The sequence below is a fragment of the Lathamus discolor genome, chromosome 2 (genome assembly GCF_037157495.1).
Source record: "Lathamus discolor isolate bLatDis1 chromosome 2, bLatDis1.hap1, whole genome shotgun sequence".
Taxonomy (NCBI): Eukaryota; Metazoa; Chordata; class Aves; order Psittaciformes; family Psittacidae; genus Lathamus; species Lathamus discolor.
Window position 1 is genome coordinate 39,534,868 of NC_088885.1, and position 26,244 is coordinate 39,561,111.

At 35.9% G+C, this 26,244-nt stretch overlaps 1 protein-coding gene across 1 annotated transcript in view; it reads left to right on the forward strand.

The window, feature by feature from the left end:
* The window catches only part of MALRD1 (MAM and LDL receptor class A domain containing 1), a 253,534-nt gene that overhangs the window by 60,724 nt on the left and 166,566 nt on the right, over window positions 1–26,244 (forward strand). The window contains exons 19-21 of the mRNA XM_065666535.1: window positions 14,572–14,659; window positions 17,458–17,634; window positions 20,122–20,299. Coding sequence (XP_065522607.1) covers window positions 14,572–14,659; window positions 17,458–17,634; window positions 20,122–20,299 — 443 coding nt within the window. The remainder of the gene's footprint in view (window positions 1–14,571; window positions 14,660–17,457; window positions 17,635–20,121; window positions 20,300–26,244) is intronic.

Below are 26,244 nucleotides of genomic sequence, written 5' to 3' on the forward strand. Positions count from 1 at the left end.
GTCCCTTATTTATTTCACAAAATATAATTTTTGAGTGGAAAGAAGTTCTGTCCTCTTTGGAGGAAAAGCCAGCTGGAAGAAGAATGCTCATTTTTGGTCAAAACCCTTTGTAGAAATGTAAATAAGCATCAATATAATGCTAACAAAGCCTTTCTTATTCTTTTCCCTTTTTTTCTCCCCCCCCCCCCCTTTTTTTTTGTGTTAGTGCTTTAAATAAGAAAACATATCCTTTACCTAGTAGTTTTTATAAAGAACTATAAACCCATGTGTCATATACTTGATCTCCTGAGAAGAGGAAGATCGTTAAGTAACTGAAAATATTTTTAATGTCATAGTATGGTAAGGTTTTCTGTTGTACTTGCCCTGTTCTGTGCTGGGAATGGAAATATCTTGCAATTTTTTCATATAGTGCTGTTTTCCATAGTCATTGGGCATGGGGTGTAAGGTATAATATGACTATAATGTGATTATAATGTGATTATTTGTTCAGAAGAAAGAGGTCAAGACCTTATGTTTCTTGCTGTGTATCACATTTCTTATGATGGAGGTTGCTGTGTCAGAACCTGCAACCCTTCAAAACTCAGGAATTTTGAAGAGAACAAGTTGTTCTGCTGCTAATAAGTTGCCATGTGCTGACCTCCTTCCAATTTTCCTTTGATGTGTATAGTGTTTGGTTACTTCCAAGGCTAAAGATGTAGTGGTGATAGGGAAATCTTCACAGTCTGTTTATCACTTTTTCTCTGAATATTTTTATACGGAGATGTATACTAGAACAGCCTGTCAGTTTTGGGCTGTCTGCTAGCTGAGTGACTGTTACAGTTGTAGCCTCTATGTTTACTATGTCGTGCAGCCCACACCCTATAAAGTCAGTGTTTTCACATCTGTTCACATCAAGAAAGTCTTCTAGATCACCTCCATACATCAATGAAAATGTTTAGATTCACTTGAGAATGGATTTTTCTTTCTTGAGAGTCTGAAAGTAAGATAGAAATTTTTAATAATTTCCTGGTCAAAACATGTATCTTCACTTCCCAATCTTCTTACTTTCTAGCCAGAGCATCTCATCAGCCATTTTAGAATTTTAAGAAATTCCTAGTGAATAGAAAATGTTAGACTCTAGGACCAAAGATGACCTAAGTTTTTGTAACACAAACCTATATCTCGCTTTTTCTCTTCAAAATGTAAAAGGTGATCATATATCTAAAATAGCTGATACCACCACCTCTTCCCCTAAGTAAGTCTATCATTTGTTTACCATATTCCAAGAGAGAATCATTATGAATCAAACTCATTTTTTCAGTTTATCTACCAACATAGGAAGCTAACTTTGGGAATATATAAATGACTGTGCCTATATATTAACTGCTAAGAAAAGGATGACTTCTCAGCTAAAAATTCAAAGCAACAAAGCGAGATATTTGAGGATCTCTTCAAAACCTCTTCACTTTTTGAAAGTTTGGAACTCTATAGATATGAAGCTGTAAGGTTTTTAATTGAATGCTCTGGCAGAAACCCAAAGGTGAACAGCACATAAGGACTTCCTTTGCTCACACCAGCTCCCACTAAACCTCAGAATCTTAAATTTCTCAGGAAACCTTTGTTCTAGCTGCCATCAAACAGTGGCTGAAGTTTGCTGCTGTTCAATCAGATGTTTTACAGCAGGGGGTTAAATGTGACATCAGGGAGCAGAACAGGAGTAGCTGGGTGCGTGGAAGGGAAATTTAGGGTTAGCCTATTTAAATGAAAGGAATGCATTTTTCTGAGCCAAGTAACAAAACTGGTCCAAAATACACATGCTTATAAAACTCAGTTTGGCAGCTTTAGTAATTTAGAGTTTCCCTTTGAATTCAGGACTGGTATGACATAGAAATCTGCAAAAGATTTAATAATTTATGAGAAATAAGACTAATTTTTGGTAAAATGAGACTTTTTTGGTAAAAATTACAAGTTTAAACATATTTCAAGATGCCCCTTTTTATTATATGGGACACTTGTTTCAACATGAAAAAGAATAAGCTCTTAATGTACTTGATCTACGTTTATTTTACTCTCTGAGAAGTTTACTTACGTGTCTTTTCCTTAAAATAAATTTTTAAAGGTAGCAGAATAAAAATCTGTCTACGGTAGCCTACTTATATTGATGATGAATTGTGTTTGCTTTTACTTCCCTTGAATAATCATAATACCTGAAATAGTTTCTGATCAAAAGAAAGTGCAAAGATTCTTAGATAAATATAGCTGTCTTAGCTTGCTCTATGAATTCAAATTTCTTTGGATACAGAAAAATGAAATGGTGTTATTATGTGAACAATGGCAAAACTCTGTACCTCAATCCTTTTGAGCAATATACTCTGCTTTTAGTCATAAATCACGTATTTACTGTGTTCACCCTAAGATACTTAAGACAACTTGACTATATCGCAAAACATATTCCTGAAGGGAAAAAGAAAAGGAAAAATAATTACTTTATAATAACCTTTACCCCAATCCAATTCACTTTCTGCTTATCTGCAATATATATCTTTATTTCTATCAACGAAGATGGTTATAGACCTTTGATACTCAGCATAAGTAATGTAAAGCATAAGTAACGCATAAAGGAGTCTAATATTCTGTGATTATTTAATAATGATTGGTCTTTTTTGTTGGCTGTTATGAAACTAAAAAATTGTGAATACATTGTTTGTACCTGATTAATTATTAATACTATATTGAGTATAATTACTAAAATTTTTAGTATTTTGAGCATCATATATAAAACCTTACATTTCACTTCAAATGTAAAACTTTCTCCCTTTAAGCATGAAAAATGAGGACCAAAATCAGGAGAAAATAAATAATGAGAATTTATTGAAATATACTAGATTTATGGAACTTTATATGAAAATAAAATTGCAATTAAGTAGATACAGCATGCCTTTTCTATTTTCCTATGTTTATAAGTGGTTAAGAAAAGCAAATAACCAAATCCACTGTAATAATTTTAATCCTATCATCAGTTAGGTATTAGCTTACAAGGTAATAGATTATTGGTTGACAATTAGAACGATACATTTGCTATAAGTATAGAATAACACTATATTCTACAGACACAAATAATAACCAACCTTCTTTCTCTGGTGTTGTTGTTTAAGCCCAGCCATAAATCAGACCATGCAGTCTCTGTCTCACTCATCCCCTTTCCCTTCCAGAGGGATGGGGAGGAGAATCAAAAGAATGTAACTCCTGCGGGTTGAGATAAGAACAGTCCAGTAACTAAGGTATAACACAAATCACTGCTGCTGCTGCCACCAATAGTAATAATGATAAGGGAAATAACAAGGGAAGAGAACACAACTGCACACCACCTGCCAACCGATACCCAGCCTGACTGAGCATTGATCTAGCCCTTCCGGGTAACTGCCCCCAGTTCTACATCCTCGGCATGATGTGCTGTGGTATGGAATACCTCTGGCTAGTTTGGGACAGGTGTCCTCTCTCTGCTTCCTCCCAGCTTCCCCTCCTCCCTAGCAGAGCATGAGACTCACAAAGTCCTTGGTCAGAGTAAACATGACTAAACAACAACTAAAAACATCGGTGTTATCAGTGCTGTTCCCAGGCCGAAAGTCAAAAACACAGCACTGCACCAGCTACTAAGAAGGAGAAAAATGACTGCTACTGCTGAGCCCTGGACATCTGGTTACTGTTTTTAGTAACTGATGTGCTATTTTTATGTTCTTAGTGCAGAATACAAGCTATTTGTATTTTAAGGGCCTGATTCAGAAACATATATGCCTGAGTATGTTGGCTATGGTGCAAATCAGACTTGTTAACTCCTAAGAAGCATTTTAAATTGGATATGGTGGCTTGGAATAAGACCAAACATGGTAAGACAGAGAGCTGAAGCACTGTGCATTCCTTTATCTTTTTGTACATTACTGTTTGTATCTTTGACACTCCAACATGCTGTTTTCAGCTATTGTGGTTGCACCATTTACAAGACAATTTTGTATATTTGAAATTTTGTCAGTTTGGGGAAAAAATGTATCCTTTCCTGAAACAGACACCTGTTTTGTTAAAACAAAATGTGACTTGTGTCTTTGCATTCTTCTGGTGTTCTGAATATGCCTGTCTCTTATTCAGGCTAAGCTATCAAAGCATAAGTGCTGACCAGTGCTGTTTCAGATGTTCTCACTTAAGGGACTTTGTTGGCATTTTACTGTAGGTTGTAAATGTATCAAAACAAATTAACTTAGTTGTCTTATAAAATGCTTTTGTGTCATTTGATGTTACATAGTATGATTCGAGTTGTCTCTTACAGCATCTACAAGATAGGAATATTCAATATGACTAGTTACAACTACAGCTTTTTCTTTTTCTTTTTTTGTTCTTCCCTCTTTTCTTTTCTTCTGTTGCTGTAAATCCTAGAACCCCATGGGATTCTATATGCTGTCTCCCTTTTAAGTTCCTCAGCTTATAGGATCTGACACTGCAGCTACGCAGTGCTGAACCGAACACATTCACGGTTACAATCACAGCATCATTTCTAGATCACATACCTGTAGAGATCTTTGAGAATCGCAGGGGTCCCCTTACCCTTGCAGACATGAAGCAATAAAAGCCAGCCTTCAGGGGCACTTTTTTGCTACAATAGGATATTCACTTAGTGAAGCACAAGCATCATAGAATCATAGAATAGTTAGGGTTGGAAAGGACCTTAAGGTCACCTAGTTCCAACCCCCCTGCCATGGGCAGGGGCACCTCCCACTAAACCATGTCACCCAAGGCTCTGTCCAACCTGGCCTTGAAAATCATCAGTCCGAACTTAGACGGTCACCTTAAAAGTTTTACCCCTAACAGCTGTTAGTTGCCTGTTGAAGGAGCAGCCTTGGCTTGCTTCCAAAGAAGTTCCTAATAAAATTAATACCTTTCACAATACTTTGGATGAAAGACAAAATTACTTCTGAAATTATTTTACAAGTTAATTACAGCCCTGATAATGTATTATTTGTGATCTGTGACAAAGTCATCAATTATAATATCAGTTGTACAGCTGTTCAAATGGGAAAGGTAAAGCATTAGTCATAATTAGTTCTGACATATAAAATCTCAAATAAACTTCTTTAATGGTGCTAAATCAAGAACTGACTATTTTTAGGCAACTGAATTTTTCTAAAGTCAGATAAGAAAATAAAGGAAGATTTCTTCATTTCTGAGACACTAGATTAAGGCAATTGTTTTGTCTCTTAAATCTTAATTTTATCAATTTAAATCTTAATTTCTTGAGTCTTATTTTCATCTTTTCTAATATGGAGATATAGGGCATATCATACCTTTACAAAGATTTTCAAATTCAAAGGCAAATCAGCTCACACCAAACATGTTGCTCTTTTAGCTGTAGAAATAACTGTGGAGGTGCATAGTTACAGTTGAGTTTCTAATCTTGTTTATAGGGTTGTGTTAGGGTTTCCTTAATTATACCCAATTACTTCTTGTATTATGGTTTTGGCTTGCACTTGACATAAGGTCAGTTTGGTGCTAAATAAATGTGTAATAAATATACACTATTTGCATCCAAGCTCTTCCTAGGCATCTGAAGAGACAGTAAAAAATGTATTTAGGGTACTACCAAATAGTTGGTCACAATCACACAGGCAGTATCTACTTCTTATCCTCTATTCCCTCTCTCTTTATTCCTCAGAGAGATGAGATTGTGATTCTTTGAAGATTCTGATGATCTGCTCTGTAATAAATGAAACGGGATCCAAAGCTCACTTTTCAATTATTTCTGCAATTCTAGCTGTTTCTTGCTATTACTTTTCTGAGAAGAGAGCAAATTAATCAACGCTCTCTGCCCCAAACCATTTCTGCAATGAAAAACTCTGGGTTCTAGTGGAAAATGGGGTTTATGGCATAAATCTGCTTTACAAGTTATTTTTAAAGTGGTTTTGAGTTCTGTTTCAAACAAAAAAAAAAAAAAAAACTATTCTATGGCAAATTGTGAGGTTTCAATGTTTAATGTTTTTATTTCATGCATCTCTAGTGGTGATATTTGTTTCATATATGAATAATATAGCAGTATTTGTTATAATAGACTAAATACACTTTGTATCAATTTTAGAAAAGATAATGACTTGATAGTCTTCCTTGTTAGCTATAATACCCTTGAAGTAAGAAAATTTCAAATTTCATTTCCTACATAGCTAACATCAGAACTGCTGAAATTACAGGTTCTAGATCTTGTATCATGTTGCGTAACAGTGGTGCTTGTAAAGTTAATACTTTTGTAGATTTAAGTGTGGGAGGATTTTCCAGTCTTCTCTAATCATTAACTGGCTAGTGTCAGGTTGAAATTCTGGACTGGTGTATTCCAGAAAATGGAGCTGATCAAGCTTACCCACATTCTAGTTGCATGTAGCTTTGCTGGAAGAGTGTGCATACCTTTCTGTTGTTCCAAGAAGAGGCTATTTCCTAGTGTGTAAAGCAATGTAAGGATACCATGTTTCAGCCTGTTACAGTTACATATCAGTACATGCAGCTAGGATGTACCCTTACCACTCATAGTGTTAGAAAGAAACTAGTTTTGAAGACTTTGTGCTTCTATATATAACAGAAAACAAAGCAAAGTAATTGTGCATTTTCCCATATACTAGCAGCAATAAGGTTGGGGTGGGGAGAGGGGGAGAGAGTGGGTGGAAAAGCTAGGAATGTTTGACCCTTTCTAGAATACTTGGGTAAAGAGTGTTACTCAAGGAGGTGGCTGAGATGTACAGAGAAACAGCAAATCAAGTGTCATAGAGAAGCTCTATAGAGAAAGTTCATTAATGATTTCTCTCAAAAGGCTGTATGGAGACCTCATAGCAGCATTCCAATATCTGAATGGGGCCTACAAGGATGCTGGAGAGGGACTCTTCATTAGGGACTGTAGTGATAGGACAAGGGGTAACAAGTTCAAACTTAAACAGAGGAAGTTCAGGTTAGTTATAAGGAAGAAGTTCTTTACTGTGAGGGTGGAGAGGCACTGGAATGGGTTGCCCAAAGAAGTGGTAAATGCTCCATCCCTGGCAGTGTTCAAAGCCAGGTTGGACAGAGCTGTGGGCAACATGATCTAGTGTGAGGTGTCCCTGTCCATGGCGGGGGGGGTTGGAACTAGCTGATCTTAAGGTCCTTTCCAACCCTAACCATATTATGATTCTATGAATACAGAGAATGAGAGGTACTCTGTGACATTATTATGCAATATAATTAAAACAAAAAATTCGATTTTAGGGTGGCCTGTGTACAATTCATTGTTGAGGGATATTTTGTGTACAAGAAAGTGTGAATGGGATCAATAAGTAACTTGTCAAATTATTAAAAGAAAAGTCTGTTAACAGCTATTTTCACAATAGTGAGGCTATACCCTTCCATCTGCAATGTACTGCCTATTTTGTTCTTATTGTGGGTGTGGCAGCAGCCCACTGAGAGACACACACTGCCATTAACTGGACAGCTGACATAACCTCTGGTACATGTGTCCTCATGCGGTGAGGCATTGTGCTGCAGACAGCTTTCAGTGCGCAGAGAGGATCACCCTTTCTGATATTCTAACTATGATATCAGGCTTTTTCTAGTTGCTTTTGCTCTTACTGAACCAGGTTTATTGTTGTCAAGTGTTGTTAGCCTTCTGCCTTGATTTGACTGTCTGCTTGCTTCCATGTTCAGGGCCTTATTTTCAGTGCATGCTGACATTCAGTAGGAGTTTGATGTTTATTTGGGCAGATACATATTTTCCATTAAAATCTGGTGTTCAGAAGCAGCTCTGAATTTATCCAGGACTTCTCTAAGATGTTTATTACACCTCCAATACCCACTTGTGATCACTTTCATTATTTTGTTACTGCTTTTGATCTATTGCCTGGTAGCAATTTTCACACAAAGATGTAGTCATCACGGACTTCCACTCCTTTGAGCAATAGCTTCAATTTCGACTTTCAGTTTCACATTCATCTTCCTTCTACTCTTCTCCTTCACACTTTTGTAATAGTCGGCTGAGGTGACTGTTCAGGGATTTTTCTCTTTTTTTTTTTTTTTTTTCTTTTTTCCTGTAAAGGTCATCATGTTTCTTCCTACTCCTCCAACCATCTCTGCAGTGAAAAACTCAGGGTTCTATCCAGACACGTGGATATCCAGCCATATTTGCTGCAGCTTGGTAGCTCTCTTTCTGGGCACTAACTATTTTTCTTCATGTCTGATCTGAGTGTTGATGTCTTTCATCCCTGACACTTGTTTGCACGTTGCACACTACTTTTTGGGTTTCACATTGTTCTTTCTATCAATTTATGATCTGTTTATAGTCATCATTCTCAGTTGTTTTTTTTTTTTTTTCACTGTGGTAATGTAAAGCCTGTGGTTGCTAGCAGACCCATAGTTTGCTATGCAGTTGCCTCTGGAGCAATTGTTTGTTTATTGACTACTAATAATATTGGAAAGGAAATGCTACTGCCATTTTTTAATCCTTCATTGGTCATAGAATCATAGAATCACAGAATGGCTTTGGCTGGAAGGAATTTGTAAAGATCACCCAATCCAACCTCAATGACATGAGCAGCAACATCTTGCACTAGACCTTGGACAGCTTCAATGATGGGGCATCCACAACTTCTCTATACAACTTGTTCCAGTGTCTCACCACCATCATGTCTAATCTAAATCTATTTCAATTTAAAACTGTTGTCACTTGTCATGCCACTACAGACCTTTGTAAATTTTTTCTCCATTTTTCTTATAAGGCCCCTTTAAGTATTAAAAGGCTGCAACAACATCTCACCAGAACCTTCTCTTATCTGGGCTGATAAACCCCTCAACTCTCTCAGCCTTTCTTCATAGGAGAGGTGTCCCACTCCTCTAATCTTTTTTCTGGTCCTCATCTGGAACAACTCAAACAAGTCCACATCTTTCTTATGGTGGGAGCCCCAGAATTGGATGTGTGCTGCCAGGTGGGATCTCACAAGACTACAGGAGAGGGGGAGAGTTGCCTCTATCAACCTTCTGGCCATGCTATTTTTATGCAGCCCAGGGTATAACCTACATATTTCTGTAGAGTTGCCGTGTTACTGATATTTAACTCTCAGGTCATGTTAGAATTTGTCCTGGCACAATGTGATGTGCAGAGATGGTTACAGGGTGTCTGAGAGCTGGGTGCCAGAGGGTGCTGATATCAGGCCAAATTATGTGGAATACTTCATGTCTGTTCTGCTGAAATATCAATGTCTTTGGTATGACAACTTTAATACTTGTATGACCTACGCTCCTCCACCATGTCCTGTCCTCATGACCAGAATCAAGAACTGCCTTGGAGGGTTATAGTGGGGACCAAAGCTGATATATTTCATGTCCATATTTCATTAAAAACTTGGGTAGACCCTAGTTTGGACAATCCATGCTCAGGTTTCTTCAGCAGTCCGCAACCTAGGTGAGAAACAATGTACATGTTGAGTGGACAATGAAGGAATTAGAACACTTGTGGAAAAGAGTGAAAAACAACGATAATACTTTGTGGTTGGTGATGAATATTGTGTTGATGGTAAACATTATTCAGTAGCTACAGTATGAAGCGAAATACAGGGAACTTATGTCTTGAAAATGTGTGTAGTGCGACGCAGTATATTTGAAAGGCAAAAAGTAATGTGATGTTTTTTCTGTTTTTTCCCCTTTTCTTTTTTTTTTTTTTTTTTTTTTTTTTTTAGGAAAGTCATTTCTAAACATCAGTATTGTCATTTTTGACAAGTGGATTTCAAAACAAATAGAACAGTGTAAAACCAAAAATATCATATAAGAAACCAGAAAATATTTCAAACATTTCATGGGTTTAGTTCAGTGCATTTTTTGGGTCCCTGTAGCCATCTGAACAGAAATGAAGTTAATTTTGAGACTGAAAAATATCTTCAGGCTTAAAGGCGGTTTGTTGTTGTTTTGTTTTTTGGTTTTTTTTTTCAGTTTTTCTTGGTTTCTGTTTTTGGATTGTGTTATTTTTTTGTTCGGGCTGTTTGTTTGTGTTTGTTTTGTTTTTCTAACTTCACATTTACAATCTAAGTTGCTTTTGAAAATCACTTCATTCTGCCATAATCTTGTGAAACTGTAATTACTAGATCGATGTTTCATGTGTGGGCAGGATATGATGTTTTATAAAGCCAGATTCTCAAAAAATTTTTAGGCACTAGCTATGCACTACTCGCACAATAATTCTCCCAAGGTTGATATTACTGAGTGAAGACATGATCTTTCTCTTGCTGTTTTGTGGCCTTAATACAGCAAAGCACTGACTCCCAGAATATGTAGACAGCTATTAATATTATGCTTGTCAGCAGTTCCACTGACATCACTGGAGAATCTGAAACAAGATAGCAATGTGGTTCTTTCCTGTACTGTAGAGAAACTCTTGGAAATACATCATAAATCACCAGGAGCGTTCACAAGCTTATAACGAAGTGTGATAAAGTGCTTTACTGAACTAGAACTAGTGCTTTTCAGTGTCTTGTAAAACCAAGCACTGTAAACCACCAAATATTTGACACATGATTTTTCATATTTGGTGTGTATAACCTTAAGATCACTGGTAGGAATCACTTAGACGCCTGTGTGAAAGGCCTTTATTTCAACTTTTGGAGTCTTGAGACATAAACTTCTAAAGCATTTTTAATTAGACACGAAAGGAAGGTACTGATGGGCTTTGAAGATAGGGAGTAGAATACCAAGTTTTCTATGTATTTTGTTAAAACGTGGTAGTGACCTAATATTGATAATCTTTCCAGTAGCTGAGGGTGTGTCTCCGCTTATACTTGCCTACTTTTCTTGATGAAGAGTTTTGAGACATTTTCCTTTATTTTCATATGTGGCATTAAAATACGGGAGTAGTTTTCTTCAGAGAAATGTAGTGAAATTTATGAGACTTTCAATCCTGCATCAGCTTTCAGTAAGTTACGACAAAAGGCTTTGATCACAAAGTGTGCTGTTGGTTATTTTTACTATTATCTGTGTGGTTGTTCTTTCCTCTTCACACCTATCACATTGTTTGTTGACAGAAATAATTATAGCAAACCTAGTCCAAATTGACATGCTCCAACTACTAATAAAACTGTTGATGTTTTCTGTGACAAACCTGAGAGTTTGTTTGCCTATATTACTAGGTAATTACATTAGAACTAACAACACTGTTTCCTCAACATTCAGAAATCTTCAGAATTTTGAATACCTCACAGTTTTTGAAATTAATTCCATTCTAGATTCAGCTATTCTTGTGTGGAAATTAAGGTTTTATTTTGCTAACCTTCAGTGGGAAATAGCTAGTGACAGCAAATAGTGTTACTATAAAAATGGGACATTTGTACAGAACAGAATTACTCATTGTAATGCCTCTATTAACACTTGTCATAACATTCCTTTACCCTTTAAAAAACCATATTGTGTAAGATCTTAAGGGATCAATCTTCTGTGTATTTGAATACATTTTGCTTTTCATACCTTTTGCTACCTTTATAGACTTCATTGAGACTGGATCTCTAGAGTTCTGAAAGCTGGAGAAATTGGGAACTATTTATTCTCATTCAAATAATAAATGAAATGTGAAATGAGCTTCATGGTAGATGAGTTCCCTGGAGGTTGTTTAATAATAGCTTATGAAGTTTCAGAATTTCAGCTAGCAAATTAATTTAAGTGGTCAATGTTTAGCCACAGCCGCAGAGAGACTAAGTTTTATAGTACAGCACTAACTCATAAATTGGTTCTATTTTCAGTTTTAAATCTATATTTACACCCCTGTTACATTTTCTGAGTTACATACTGAGTTCATGCTATATGCCAAAGTGACAGACTCCCCAGGAAAGTACATGAATGAATAAATAAAGAAAAATTGGTGGGGAGGTTTTAAGTAATACTAACATAATCATCATCGTAGAAATAAAGAGGTTATTCTGAATCGCATAAATGCTGCAGAGCTGTGTCCTGCCACTACTATCTTTGGATATTTTTTATACCTTTAATAAAAGTATTCCAACTTAAGAGGAAGAAGTGCAGCCTCCTCCAGGGAAAGTTTGAAGGAAAGTGATATATAAGTATGTCTGGGGAGATGGGCGCAGGTAGCAAAGCCCCTCGACCAAATAGTTATCATCTGTCAGAGCACAGCACAATCCCACAGAAAAATAATGTAGTTTAGAGGGAGCTTGGGTTTGTCTTAATAATAACTGTGTAAATCGACTTAACAAATTCCCTGCCTATTTTTCTGAATTTTAGGTTACTTATGAGTGTAAGTAACTATGCATAATTTAATCATTCATGCTTCAAAAAGAGAGTCAAAATTTTACTTAAACTACTGTGGTTTTGCCAGTCAAAATTGCACTGAAAGGAATTATCTTTTTTTTTTTTTTTTTCTTTGTATGGCATTTCAAAACAAGAGATGTGCTCATCTGTTCCATTTCAAATGGTTTTTTTATGCTACTGGTAGCAATGCTGTACGTTGCCCCCCTTTTAACCTCAACAGGAAATAAAAGACTGGAATAATAGTGTAAATATTTGTGGATATTCTGAGGGAAAACTGGAATCCCATATTGAGATGAGAGTAGTAAGTAGCAATACTTACATTTATTATTCTTATTCACATTATATACATTTTATGCTATGACAACCCATCTTCAGCATACCCAAACTAAGGAACATATACCCATCTTCTTTGATACTCATTTACCTAATGGATATAATCTATAAATAAATCAGTTTTTATTTACTTTGCTTCTTGCATTAAGAGTGTAGAAATCTGGTAGAAAATACCCTTACATTCCAGTCACTCCTCAGAGATCAGAAGGGCTGGGGATGGCAACATATGTATTTTTTTAAGTTACATTTAGTATGAAGATGTTTCAAAAATATCAATAATATTTCATCAAAAGAACTGAGACACCCATCTACACAGAAGCAGCTTGCATGTTTGAGTTCAGAGCAGTGCTTCATTACTTGTATAAAGTAATATTTCTTCACAAATATAATCACAAGTAAACTACGTGTCGTGGTTTGAACCCAACCACAAACCTCGTCCACTCACTCCCCCCCCCTTCTTGCCCTCCCCCTGCTCCTGGAGGGACGGAGAGGAGAATCAAAAAGAATGCAACTCCCACGGGTTGAGATAAGAACAGTTTAGTAACTAAGGTATAACATAGATCACTACTGCTACCACCAATAATAATAATGATAAAAGAAATAACAAGAGGAAAGAATACAACACCTTAACACCAGCCGACCAATAACTCACCCCACTCCCCCCAGCCGAGCACCGACCGATACCTCCTCCAACCCTGCAGTCCCAACCCTTCCGGGTAACTCCCCGTTACATCCTGGGCATGACGTACCGTGGTATGGAATACCTCTTTGGTCAGTTTGGGTCAGGTGTCCTGTCTCTGCTCCCTCCCAGCCTCCCCTCCTCCCTGGCAGAGCATGAGGCTCAGAAAGTCCTTGGCCACACCAAACATTCGAGCAGCAACTGAAAACATCGGCGTTATCACCACTGCTCCAAGGCCAAAAGATCAAAACACAGCACTGTACTAGCTCCTAAGAAGGAGAAAAATGACTGCTGCTGCTCAAAACCAGGACACTACGACAGAAAGTGTTAGAACAGTACTGTGAAAGAGTATTATAGTATTTTTATGCCACATATATACTTAATTTTTTTGAAGGAATTGTCTGTTGAGCTGAGGAACAAATGGTGAAAAATGTACTTGAAATTTTATGCAGCATTTCAGATTAAGGTGGAAGCTTTGATGTGTGTCTCTAAGATGTAGCATAAGCATTTATAAAATGAAAAGAGACAAAGAAATAGTTTTAACATTTGAACTTCATTGAATCAGCAAAACCATTTCTTATTTTTTTAATGTATTTGAGAAAGCCCTATAACTTTTATGAATAGGGGTTTATAAATTAAGAAAATTCTTACTTTTTCCTTAATTACCTGCTTGATTTTTCAATCATTCAGCAAGAGTCAAAAGAAAAACAGGCTTATTCAGTCATCCAGAGAATATTTCTCAAATGTTAACCTCTCCCATTTCTTGACTATAGACAATAACAAGAAAGTAGGTGTACACAGTATTGGCAGATCTAATGAAATAGTAGACTGGTTTTCTTTTAAAAGTTCCATAACACATCTCTAACCTGCTTAATTGTTTTCATCACAGTGGGATTTGTATAAGGATATATAATTTATTCACATGAATGTTATTATAATTAATCATGAATAATGGTATTACAATAAGTACCAAAGGAGCTAATCATAGTATGTCACTTATGATAATGTATTGCCATCATTTTATATCACAATTATGTTTCAACGGTTTTACAGAGTTGTGAAGCCAACCATTCTCTTACGATTTGCTGTGATTAATGTGACCACCAGTGAAAAGTGATAATAATTAGTCTTTCATAGTGTCACTAAACAGAACATATCCCCTAGAACAAATTTAATCTCATTTTAAGTGTGAAATGCGTTCAATGACTCAATCAATAGATATGAATGAGAAAAGTAAGCTTACTATACACTGAAAAATGTTTTTGTAATTCTTGTTTCCCTAGATCTTGGTGAAAGGTAATGTAGGAGATGGTTTCATGGGAGACATTGGCCTTGATGACATGTCTTTTCTAGGCTGTACTCTTTACAATGGTAAGAACAGTCTTAAAATGAACATCTAGCTGTGAGCTGCCATTTATAAATATTGCTACTGGAAAAACCCAATCAAACTGTGACTCATGCCTGACAAGAAAACCCTTGTTGCCCTGCTTTTCAGACCTTTACCTCTAGGCATCAACACAAAATATTTTCTACTGTGCACTTACAGTCTAAAAAAGACCCTCAGTAAGAAAGGTGCACCTGGCAAACACTTTGAGAGCTTGATTTGTAGAAGGAAAAGGAAACTTAACTGCATGTAAGCAAACTGACCTTTCAGCCAGCAATCTCAGTTTGATACAGCCTTTCACCTCCCCCCAACAATTCTTAACGTTTTAACTGTGCCGATTTGTCTCATGTCACAGCACACAAACAGTCCAGGTGATAGAGCAGCCTGTCCTCAGAAGTCATTGCTACCTACAATTCTATGGAATTATAAAATATTATAACCCCAAATTTATGTTCAAGATACTAGTGTCACTCCATCACAGGAGGGATTTTAAGAGGACTAATGTCAGTGCATCAGGCATTACAGTGTTATATATGGCATGACAGTTGATGTACAGTCATAATAGGGCTGTAGAACAGCACACAATTTAGGACAGTGTCTGAATATTAGTATCCTAGCACTAACTCTAAAACACCCTAGTGCAGACACATTTTATTGACAGTCCAAAAACTTCTTGTAGATATAATTAGGTTAACTAGGAATATTCAAATGTATATTACGTATTTCTTCTGCAGATAATTATCTCACGTATTACCTAGTTTATACATTCTACAACCTTTACTATAATATTTTGAATATGAAGTTTTTTGTAAATATTCAGTTAATGAACAAAGCCTTCTATTCAGGAAGGAAACATTAAAAGAACAAATCAGAAAATCCCTACATGTTTTCAAATGAGGTACAAAAAAAAGTGTTAAAAATAAACAAGAAGAGAGTTGGAAAGTATAGAGGTTCAGAGTTTCAGAGTTCATAAATAAGAAAAAAACCCTCATTTTGTTTGGAAAGATAAAAAAAAAAAGTACTTATTGAGAGCTGTGGAAAAAGAGTTTTTGTGTTATGTACATTTAAAAATGCTTTTAGTACTGGAAGTGATTTTTGAGACACTTCAGGATCCTGCCTCTATTTTACTTCCTCCACACCATGACAAAAATCCCAATTAAAAAAGAACAAAACAAAACACACTCCACACACACACACACACACACACACCAAAAAAAAAAAGACCCAAGACACTATGGGAATAGTCTGTAAAAGAGTCAGTAACTATGGCATGTTGTGCCATGTCGAATTCAAGCTGAACTGGGGGGAAAAAAGAGCAGGCACCCCGTGTCCCTGCACCCTAGAATTAAGTATGAGCTGTTGTTCCACTTGTTCCACTTTAAATAATACCAGGGAGAGATGGGCTTGATATCTTGGTGGTAAAGTCCCTCAGAAGTAACATTAATGATATTGAAACATAAGCATACTGCTTTGATGCATCATTTGAATGCCTGCCCTAACCAAAGGTTATTCATTGAAGCTTACTCTGGATAAAATAATGTTTCACAAATTGTAGAAAAATAACTACTTCAAAAGAGAAAAAGGAGCATATTCTTTCTTTTCAGGTGTCATGAAGGTTTTGGTGCTTCAGAATTTCTTCTCCTGTTCCAGTGAATTACTAGCAAGGACCTGAATGTGGCATTTGTATTTAAAATTTTCTGAGCAATAAGGCCCTTGCTATTATTATGAGTTGTAGATACATTAACTATGTGATGCAATTTTTCATTCAAAAGATTTCTTCCTCTAAGCCTTTTTGTTAAATCAGGATAGTATGGAAGTACCTTTTATTTGATTGGAGTATAATTGATCTTATATCATACATGTGCTTTCTACATTATGAAACAGATACGGCTCCTTCTCATGAGGAATATATTAGTCTTAGTGCTCCAGGCCTTAGGGGGGGAAAAATCCTTGTCATCTCAGACACATTTTACATAAAAAAGTGTTCACATGTACTTTTTAATTAACTTGGGAGTACCGCTCAGGTGCATTATGCACAACAGCTAATAATTTCGTTAACCATTAAATTTGAAAAAGGAATTATATAATGAAAATTCTTTTTACGGCAAATAATAGCAAGGGTTTTCAAGAAATGAGAGTAAGCCTGAAGAAAGGTACATATTAAAGAATAGGAGGGGAAAGGCAAAGACAATTGACTTGAAAGAAGTGGTAATAAGTTGAATGAAACATAAAGGAAGTGGTGGAAGAAGATGATGACCTCTAATAATTTTTGTAATGAGAATTACTTTTTTTTTTTTAGTGATGAAATTAGAAGATAAGAAGGTTACATAATAATTTCCACAGTCGTTTGCAGTAAAGGATGTGTTTAAAAAAAAGCCATTATCATAAAAATAATTTGTTAGCCTTGGTTCACAGGGAAATTAAGTTGAAATTAAGTTTTCTGTGATTGTTCTCTCAGTCTCTGTGACATTAGCTTTTGAAATGACTCACTAACGTAATCCAAATTTAAAAAACAGTTTAGAGGTGTAAATGAGTTTCTTCAAGTGTCAAGGAATTCATGAATGGTGGTTGGCTAACGTGGCAGCCCTAGTGCTTTCCACTGAGGGAAATGTTAAATTAATTTCCTACTGGGAAGCATTTGAATCATCCAGTTTGGCTGCCCAGGCATGTTTCTAGTAATGCTATACCCCTGACAATACCTGGAAGTGGCAAGTGGAGAAATCATTACAAAACTAGAACACCTTGGTCCCATTGATCAAGATTTTGTTGCTTTATTTTTTCAAAGGAAACTTGCCAGCAGTCTCTACAACTACCCAAGGAACTTCAGTTCCTGCCACACTCCCCATGAACAACTGCACAGAGAAGGATTTTGTCTGTAGAGCCTCTGGCTGCTGCATCCAAATGATCCAGAAATGTGATTTTAGACCTGACTGCTCTGATAAGTCTGATGAATCAGCTTGTGGTGAGTGTACTAGATCTTCTACTTTGCTACCTCATTAGTTTGCAGCTGTTAAAACACATTGTTTTAACTGCTCTGTATTTACCTTTGCAATCTGGTATTAGCACCTAACAGCTGTTTTTAATGTGATTTGCCTTAGAAAAAAATAATAACAAATTGCTCTTAACATGGGAATCTGTGATGTTATGCACTTTCTGCCTTCTAATGGGCTGATTCAGACTTGACATTCCAATCCAACTTACTACTAAAATGGGGAGAGGGAATAATTGTCAGTTCCCCAATAACTGGTAGCTATACACGACAATTTTTCTATGTAGGCATAGTTTCTCAAGTTAAATGATCTATGACGCACTCAAATTTTTCAAATGTTCACTAGTCCAGACAGAAGGAGAGAATAACTTTACAGTCTCATTTTTGGGTTACACGTCTGGCAGATATGGGTCCACTTCTTACCTGTTTAAATGAATATGGGTTTGGGGTGGGAGTTTTACAGTTTGTTTGTTTGTTTTTTGGTGTGGGGTTTTTTTTTGTTTGTTTGTTTGGTTTTTGTTTTTTGTTTTGGTTTTTTTTTTTATGCAAAGCATTTGTGTCAGCAGAAATGTTTGTGAAATTCAGCCTACTCCATGCAGAAGTGAGTTCCAGCCTGTAAATCTCTGATAGTCAGATCAGAACACTGGAACTGGGACAATGGACAGGTGACCATGTGTTGTTTGAAGAAGTCTAAGACATTTGCTGGTTGCTTCTTAATTGCGGCAGTTCACACTACAGCGCTTTAGAAGAAAGGCAATGACTTTGTTTTGCCTTAAAGTGCAGTACTTGAAAATACTGCTGTTCTGAAGTTGATTAATGGGGGGGGGCAGACATCTAGAGACAGTGACCACTTTGCCTTCAGCAAGCTAAAGTATTCTATGTGAAGATCAAAACTCTGCATTCATTACACACTGTAAAGGAAAATCAGTCATCTCTCACAGGCTGAGGGCTCAATGAGGAAAAGTAACATTAGACTCCGTCTATTTCTTATTTGTGAATAACTGGAAGAAACAAATCTGATAGATAAATATCACTGGGTAATTTCTTATAGTGTGGGAAAAAAATCAACAACCATTCAAATTCTGCCCTGAAAAAAAAATGCAGAGCCCTTTAGATAGAATATCCGTGTGTGTCTATGTCCTCCTTTCCCCAGAAATTTACATTATTTTACAAATCATCCTTTCTTTCTGAGACAAATAAATGCTGTTGGAGAATATACCTTTGCATATTTGGTCTTTCTGAAGTCTTCCCATTACTACAGCAATGATGGCAATTAATCACTTGAATGACAGTCCTGGAATTGGAGTTAAATATGCCCTGACAGAAATATGCTCTCAGAAGCATTTGAGGCATAATGTTTATAAAACATGTTAAAAAGGGGATAAACACCATTATGCCACTCATTATTCTCGGGAAACATCACAAATCTTTACATGGATAACTCATGAGATCACACTGGCTGTGGTTCTCTTCATTACTGCAGATATACAAGTTATAAATCAAAACTTAGTTTATTTTTAGCCTCCAAGGATGCTAAAATCAGGCATATGCTCCTTAAAGCACAATGTTTTCTTGATGTAGACGTTACCTCAGATACCACAGTGTTTGAACTTTGTGGGTTAAAATAAGCTCTCCCTGCATTATCCTCACAGTAGTTGCTTATATTTGAGTATAGCAGTCTGTTTCAAAGTTCTGGAGAGTGACAAAACTCACCTTTGATCACCTAGATATAGTTTCTGAAAAACATTCAGGAAGATGTATCAGAAGATAAATATCCATAGCAGAAATGGAAAATAAATGTTTTTAATGTTTTTCTCCACCCCCCCAAATCTTAGAAAGGGATGCATTGTGAGGGAAGAGCAGTAGTGGACTCAGTTTTCTTGCCCAGTTGCTCAGAAATCAAAAACTGAGGCACAGGCAACTGCATATTTATTTAGTACAACAAAAATTCAGTATTTGCCATCAATACCAAATAGCTGCATTATTATGTGGGTTTTGAATCCTGTAGGAACTGCTTGAATCATTGATTTGTTTTCTGTTTGGTTATGGTTATGGACTTTCTACACAATGTGCAATAAGATGCTAATATCATCAGTTCACAGTACTGAAGAAAGAACCATGAAGCAGCTGGCAGATTCATAGCTGATGAATTTTACATGCATTTCAGTGTATATCACAAGACAGATTATAAGAGTGGCCTGAAAGCTGGTCAGAAAACATATGAAGCTAGATACCAAGGTGCAAAAGAATTGGTGTATTCCCAAAATTAGAATTCTAATAGAAAAAAAACATAGAATATATATTTGATATTTTATCTATGGAGGAAAAACTATGTGTTTTAGTACTGTGTAAGTATTCATGAATATTATAAATTGAATCCTTTTTATTGCCATTTTCTAAAAACCATTAATGGTTTTATTTTTCATATAAACATGGAGTATTCTCTGTTCATATCTAAAGTTATGGAAGTCTGCGACTTTGAAGATAAAAAACAGTGTGGGTGGTATCAACCAACTCTAGAACAGACATCAGGAAGCAATTCCATCCATACCACAAACATATTCAAGTGGGAACTTGGAAAAGGGACAGATCTTTATCCTGGAGAAGAAAAGCACTGCCCATTAATTGATCATACTACGTAAGTACAATTTTTCAGGTACTTGAATCCTTCTTGGGATATGTGAGTTTGGCCATGTATGCATTTGCCATGTATGCATTTGCCAGGGAAAACTGCTCATTTCACAGTATTGAAGCAGTCTACTGATTTCTTGATGACATATATAATTAACTGACAATAAGTGAACTGGATGTACAGGATCAATGCTATAAATAAAAAAGATTAATCAAAATAGAAAATTTTCGTAAACAGGTATGAATTTCTGAACACCTTTCTAAAAGTGATTCCCAAAAGTTTCAGTACCTCCACATCCACTGAAACACGTGTGCACTCCCTCTCCCAGAGGACATGTTGGGTATAATCATGTTCTCCCTTATGGGAAAACACGTCTGGAGATACGCATTCTCCAGCTTTATGTGTACACATGTTGCTGCCTACAATCTGTTAATACATATGGCATGAGAAATCAAACCTCCTTATAGGATCCCAAACTGTCAGCCCACCAGCTGGATGCAGGCTATTTGAAGCATCCAGTGGGGACAGTGCTCTGCTTGACTATGCACTGTTTGTGGCACCAAAGATTACCTCTGCCATGTCAAAACCATGGTTTGGCTGCTGCTGCTTCAACTCCATAATCTCTCCCCGCTATTACAACATTTTATCCTACTTTCATACTTCTTTTCAAGCTTATTTCTCGTTTCTTTAAAAGCTGTCTTTGTAATTCACTGGCTACTATTTAATTGAGTTGATGGTGGTCATCCTTTTAATCAGTTTTGGGTAAATATATTCTCAGATGCTCTTTATTCATCCAGGCAGTGTATACATACTTTTCCACTCCACTAGATATTGTTATCCTACATTTTGCCCAAGGGTGGGCAGTAAAATTTACCCCAGCAGTGGTTCTTGTTAATTCTGCTGTCATTTAATAATCAGCTAATGCAGTTCAAAATGATGGTAGTTACTGTTAAATTCAGTTTAGTTGATATTTTGCCATTTTTCTGATAAATTATATCACTTCATAGTAAAATGAAAAATACTTGTTCTTTCAGCAAAAATTTCTGAATTAATTTTGGGTTCCAGGTAGATTGTTTATGATAATTATTAACTCCACCCAAAGACATTTCCTTTGATTTGCCTCAAGGAGCTTTTTTTCTATGGAGATTTAGCTTTACCATGTTGTTGGTGCTGTTTGGGGTTTTGTTGGGGTTTTTTTTGTTTGTTTGTTTGTTTTTTTTATTTTTTCTTCTTCAAGTGAGAAATGCAATTAATAAAAAAAAAAGCATTAATGCAATTTATATTCCAGTTAAAAATAACAGTTAAGATTTATTGAAACAAAATCCCTACAGGTGATTAGCAAATGTGACTAGCACAAGCAGCATAGTGCATCCAACTTCAATTCACCTAATAAGGAAACTTCTGTATAGCATCATTCTTCTGAACAGAAAAATACTTACCTAGTTCTAGTGACAGACATGTTTACTTTCTGTGACATTAGCCCACTGAGTGCAAAAATGGACTTTAAATTAAAACGTCTCCAATAGTCTTTGCTATGTTGCTACTAGTTTAAAATGAGATTATATTGCATTTACTCAGCATGTATTTCTATCACTGTAAAAGAATCGGCTCAATATATTGGTTTTACTATGTACTTCATTGAAATCTCTGTATATTTTTACAAAAAACAACTAACCCCAACAAACCAAACCCCACAAAAAGAAATCCTCATTCAAAAATAGTAAAAAGGAACTAAAGTGTTACCCAATTCTTTCAGGGTGTCCACATTTTATATATAAAGTAAGTGTATTACATACAAAAGATTAACTATTTAACATAAATTGGCTGTCAAGTCTTTCCTTCGCTGTTGTTTAATTGTTATGTATTAGTGAACGCCAGCACTGTATGTGTACTTATTACATCCTCTAAAAGCCTTTCCTCTTCAGATTAGCACTGCACAGTGATGCCTGAAGTTGTATTACTTTTTTCGACGTATTTTCAGAGTTTAATGCAGCTGCAGTCCAATGAAAAGGACTGATGAAAAGATGAAGTAAACAATCCATAGAGATTGCAGTTTTCAGGCAAAACTGAAATGTATTGCTGTTGTAATGTTTCAAATAAGATGTGATTCGGTAGTACTGATTTTTCCATTCATTTTGTTTATTGGCTTATAGAAGAGAATGGGAGCACGGTGTTTTCTAATTTCAGCAGGAAACGCAGAGCAGCAGTTTTGCAGAATTAAACCCCTGCAACATTTTGGGTTTTTTTTTTTTTCCTCATCCATTTTCCACAAATATCCATGGAGTTAAATTAGAGACACTGTAATCCTGTGAGTTTGCTTGTTAAAATAAAACATGCAGGATTGTGAATGGAACTTTTAGCAACTGATATATTAATTAACAAAGCAATAGAACTACCTGTCCTGGGTTCAGCAGTAGCAATCATTTTTTCTGCTTAGTAGCTGGTGCAGTGCTGTGTTTTTGACTTTTAGCCTGGGAACAATGCTGATAACGCCGATGTTTTTAGTTGTTGCTAAGCAATGTTTACTCTGACCAAGGGCTTTCTTGAGTCTCATGCTCTGCCAGGGAGTAGGGGAAGTCGAGAGGAAGCAGAGACAGGACACCTGACCCAAACTGACCAAAGAAGTATTCCATACCACAGCACGTCATGCCCACTATGCAAACTGGGGGCAGTTACCTGGAAGGGCTAGGGTCAAGCTGGGTATCGGTCAGCAGGTGGTGAGCGATTGTATTCTCTTCCCTTGTTATTTCCCTTATCATTATTATCATTGGTGTTAGCAGTAGTGATTTGTGTTATACCTTAGTTATTGGACTGTTCTTATCTCAACCCGCAGGAGTTATATTCTTTTGATTCTTCTCCCTATCCCTTCTGGAGCGGGAAGAGGAAGTGGGGGGGAAGTGAGCTAGTGGCTGTGTGGTTCTGAGTTACCGGCTGGGCTTAAACCACGACACTACCATATCTTCTTTTCCCCTCGTGAATTTCTTTAAAAAAATCTCTAATTTTTCATCATATAATCAGAATCTCTACTTCATAGAAATAATCTCCAAACCAGCTTATATATGCTTATAATATATGGAATAATTTTTAAAGGACTGGCACACATTAATAAAAACTGTCTCTATTATTCCAACCAAAAGGATTAAAAAAAAAAAAGCTTCTGAGACAAAACACCTTCCTGAAGGTGCAAACCAAGCCCCATTGCAATACACTAAAAGAAATGCTCAATATGCCAGTTCTGTGTCTGCCATTTTATATGGATGAGTGTCTGAAGAGTTCGACATATTCCACTTCTGTATATTTATGTTGCACTTTGTCTTACTCTGCTTAGGCTGTGCTGGAATTGTTTGAAGAAACTGAAATTAACGACAATGCTTTTAAGAGCCTTTTTGACATGAAAAGGTATAAATGATACGCAAGATACTATAGTTGGTTACACATACACGGAAGTGGAGGAAATGTATGAGCTTTATGCAATGCTTTTATACTCTGTAGATCTGTTCTCAATAGTATTACTTCAGACAAATGCATGTTTATATCTATTGATCTTGCTTGAGAACTTTATTCACAATGAAGTGCAACACGTAACAGTGAGCCTCATAGATTTCAAAGCTGTCTCTTAAGAAGATGCTTATAGTACTTTTAAAGACAATGGAAAATGAAAGGAAGGGGATACTTCAGCCTGGTAAAGAGGGTTCTATTAGCATGTTACACTGTATCTATCACAGGCTCTCATGTGTATTATGCTTCTATATGTGCAGTTCTTGAGTTGAACAAGTGTAGATTTCATCAAAAGAAAGACTTGAGGGCATTTAAAGAAATAGGGTAACAATAATAAAAAAAACAATTTTATTTATAGAATCATTAAACCACATACTTTTCTGACACATGGAGTCTGATGATAAATATAACATACTTTGATTTAGTGCAAGAATTCCTGTCCAAGAATCACCTGTAGTGATTTTCTTTGGAGCACCTTTCTAATCTTGGTGTCCAATTACAGATCTTAGTATATGGCTAGTGCTTTGTTGCATTAATTGCCCTTGTTTCTGTTCAGTTTGAGTTCATTGTTAAAGCTTAATCCTGTACTTGCATGTCAAAGTTTAGGTGCTCAAGACAGAGAATTCTGTCTCTAGAACTGTGCAGAGCTAGCTCTGTGGGCATCCATCAATTTACAAACAGTTGTCTTCAAACACAGCTAGGGGATGGTTTCTGCAGTAGGAAATATCTCTATCCTTTCAGAAAGCAGACATACAAAAAAATTTACTTCTACTTGTTACGGCATCATAATTTTTTGGGTCTGTTTAGTATGCATTAATGTTAAATGTTGCTGGATGTGGCAGGTTATTAGATAAAACTATGATGATAAAAGAGTTTACTCTTTTTGCAATTATTACCATTTGAAATTAAATCTACCACATATTGCTGTAAGTGAAGATTTACATTCCTGACCACTGTTTGCAAAAATGCTGCAATTTCGGTTTTGGTTTGGTGGGTTGGTTTTTTTTGTTGTTGTTGTTTGTTTTTTTTTTTTTTTGTAATTTATTTATTTGTTTGCTTGGTTTTGGTTGGGTTTTTTTGGGTTTCGTTTGGTTTTCAGGTTGCTAAATGCAGATTTAAGTTATTGAGTACTTAAAACCTATTAATAGTTAAGTGGTTGGAAGTATTCAGTAGAGAAAATCTTTCTCTGATACGTAGTAGAACTAATTAGGTATTTATTGTCCTGTAAGATTATTGAAAGTTATAATTTTTATGACATTTTAATTTTGCGTACAGGTTATTTTTTCTGCAATATCGTCTTCACAGATGCAATCATTAATTCAGGAAAGAACCCTGTTGAAGTCAATGATTATGTTATGTGCAAGTCACTGCAAGATGGACTGTAAAATATCTGTTCATATGTTATGATCTGTAATAGGTCATCCTGTATTACCTACAAAAGGATAACTAGTGAAACTCTTTCTGGTGTAGACATTAAATATCTAGCAAATGCAGATACTAAAGAAACAAGATATTTTTTTTCTCATTCTCCTTCTTTCTCCACATTAAACTTCTCATGCTTCATAAAGAAGTGTGTTCTGTCACATTTCCTTCAGATTCACAACCATTATAGATCTTGAGTAAAACCTTGGCTGCTGTCCACAGACTACCCTTTCCTCCCTATATAAAGTGATGCTTCGGGCTGAAATAATGGGCAGTGCATCAAGTAGCTCTTACCCAGAGCATAAAAGAAGTGATGTTTTCTTGAATGAGTGCTTGTATATTAAGGCGTCTTTCACTTTCAAATTTTAGAAACATTATTTTGTGACTTCTAGAGGCAGATGCAGTGCTGAGGGAACTGGGAACTGTTAAGAGATTGCTTTTTTTTTTTTTTTTTTTTATATAGAAGTCTTATTACTTAGAATTTCTGTAATATTTCCATATTGCTTTTACCCACCTTTCAGCAGTTTCTCACCTTAAAGCCCAGTTTCAAGTAAACAGTGCTATGGGCACAGTGTGCCCCTAGATTTCCTATTTTATGGTTAATATATTGGTGTTACGTTGGATTCTATGTGGGTACATACCAATACAAAGACTAACCCTTTCTTGTGTCTTTGACAGTTTTCTTAGGAATACTGTGATAATGATAACTTTGGGATGCTTTATATTTCTATTGCAAACTTTGTTGCCAGTGCTGGAAAATAAGAAAGGTTAGCACCTTTTATTGATGTTTAAAACATATTTATGCTTATACCTACTTAGATTTTTACCACTACTTTCATATTATCTGGTGTCTGACACTATAAAGAAGAAATGATAGGAATCAACACAAAATGAAACTAGCATGATGGAAAGGTTAAAGTATCACAGTTTATAACCATCTTGTGTCAAATATGTAAGGCTTTAAAATACCAACACTATACACTGATGATATAGTACAAGAAAAAAATGACACCAATATGAATATTTTCTCA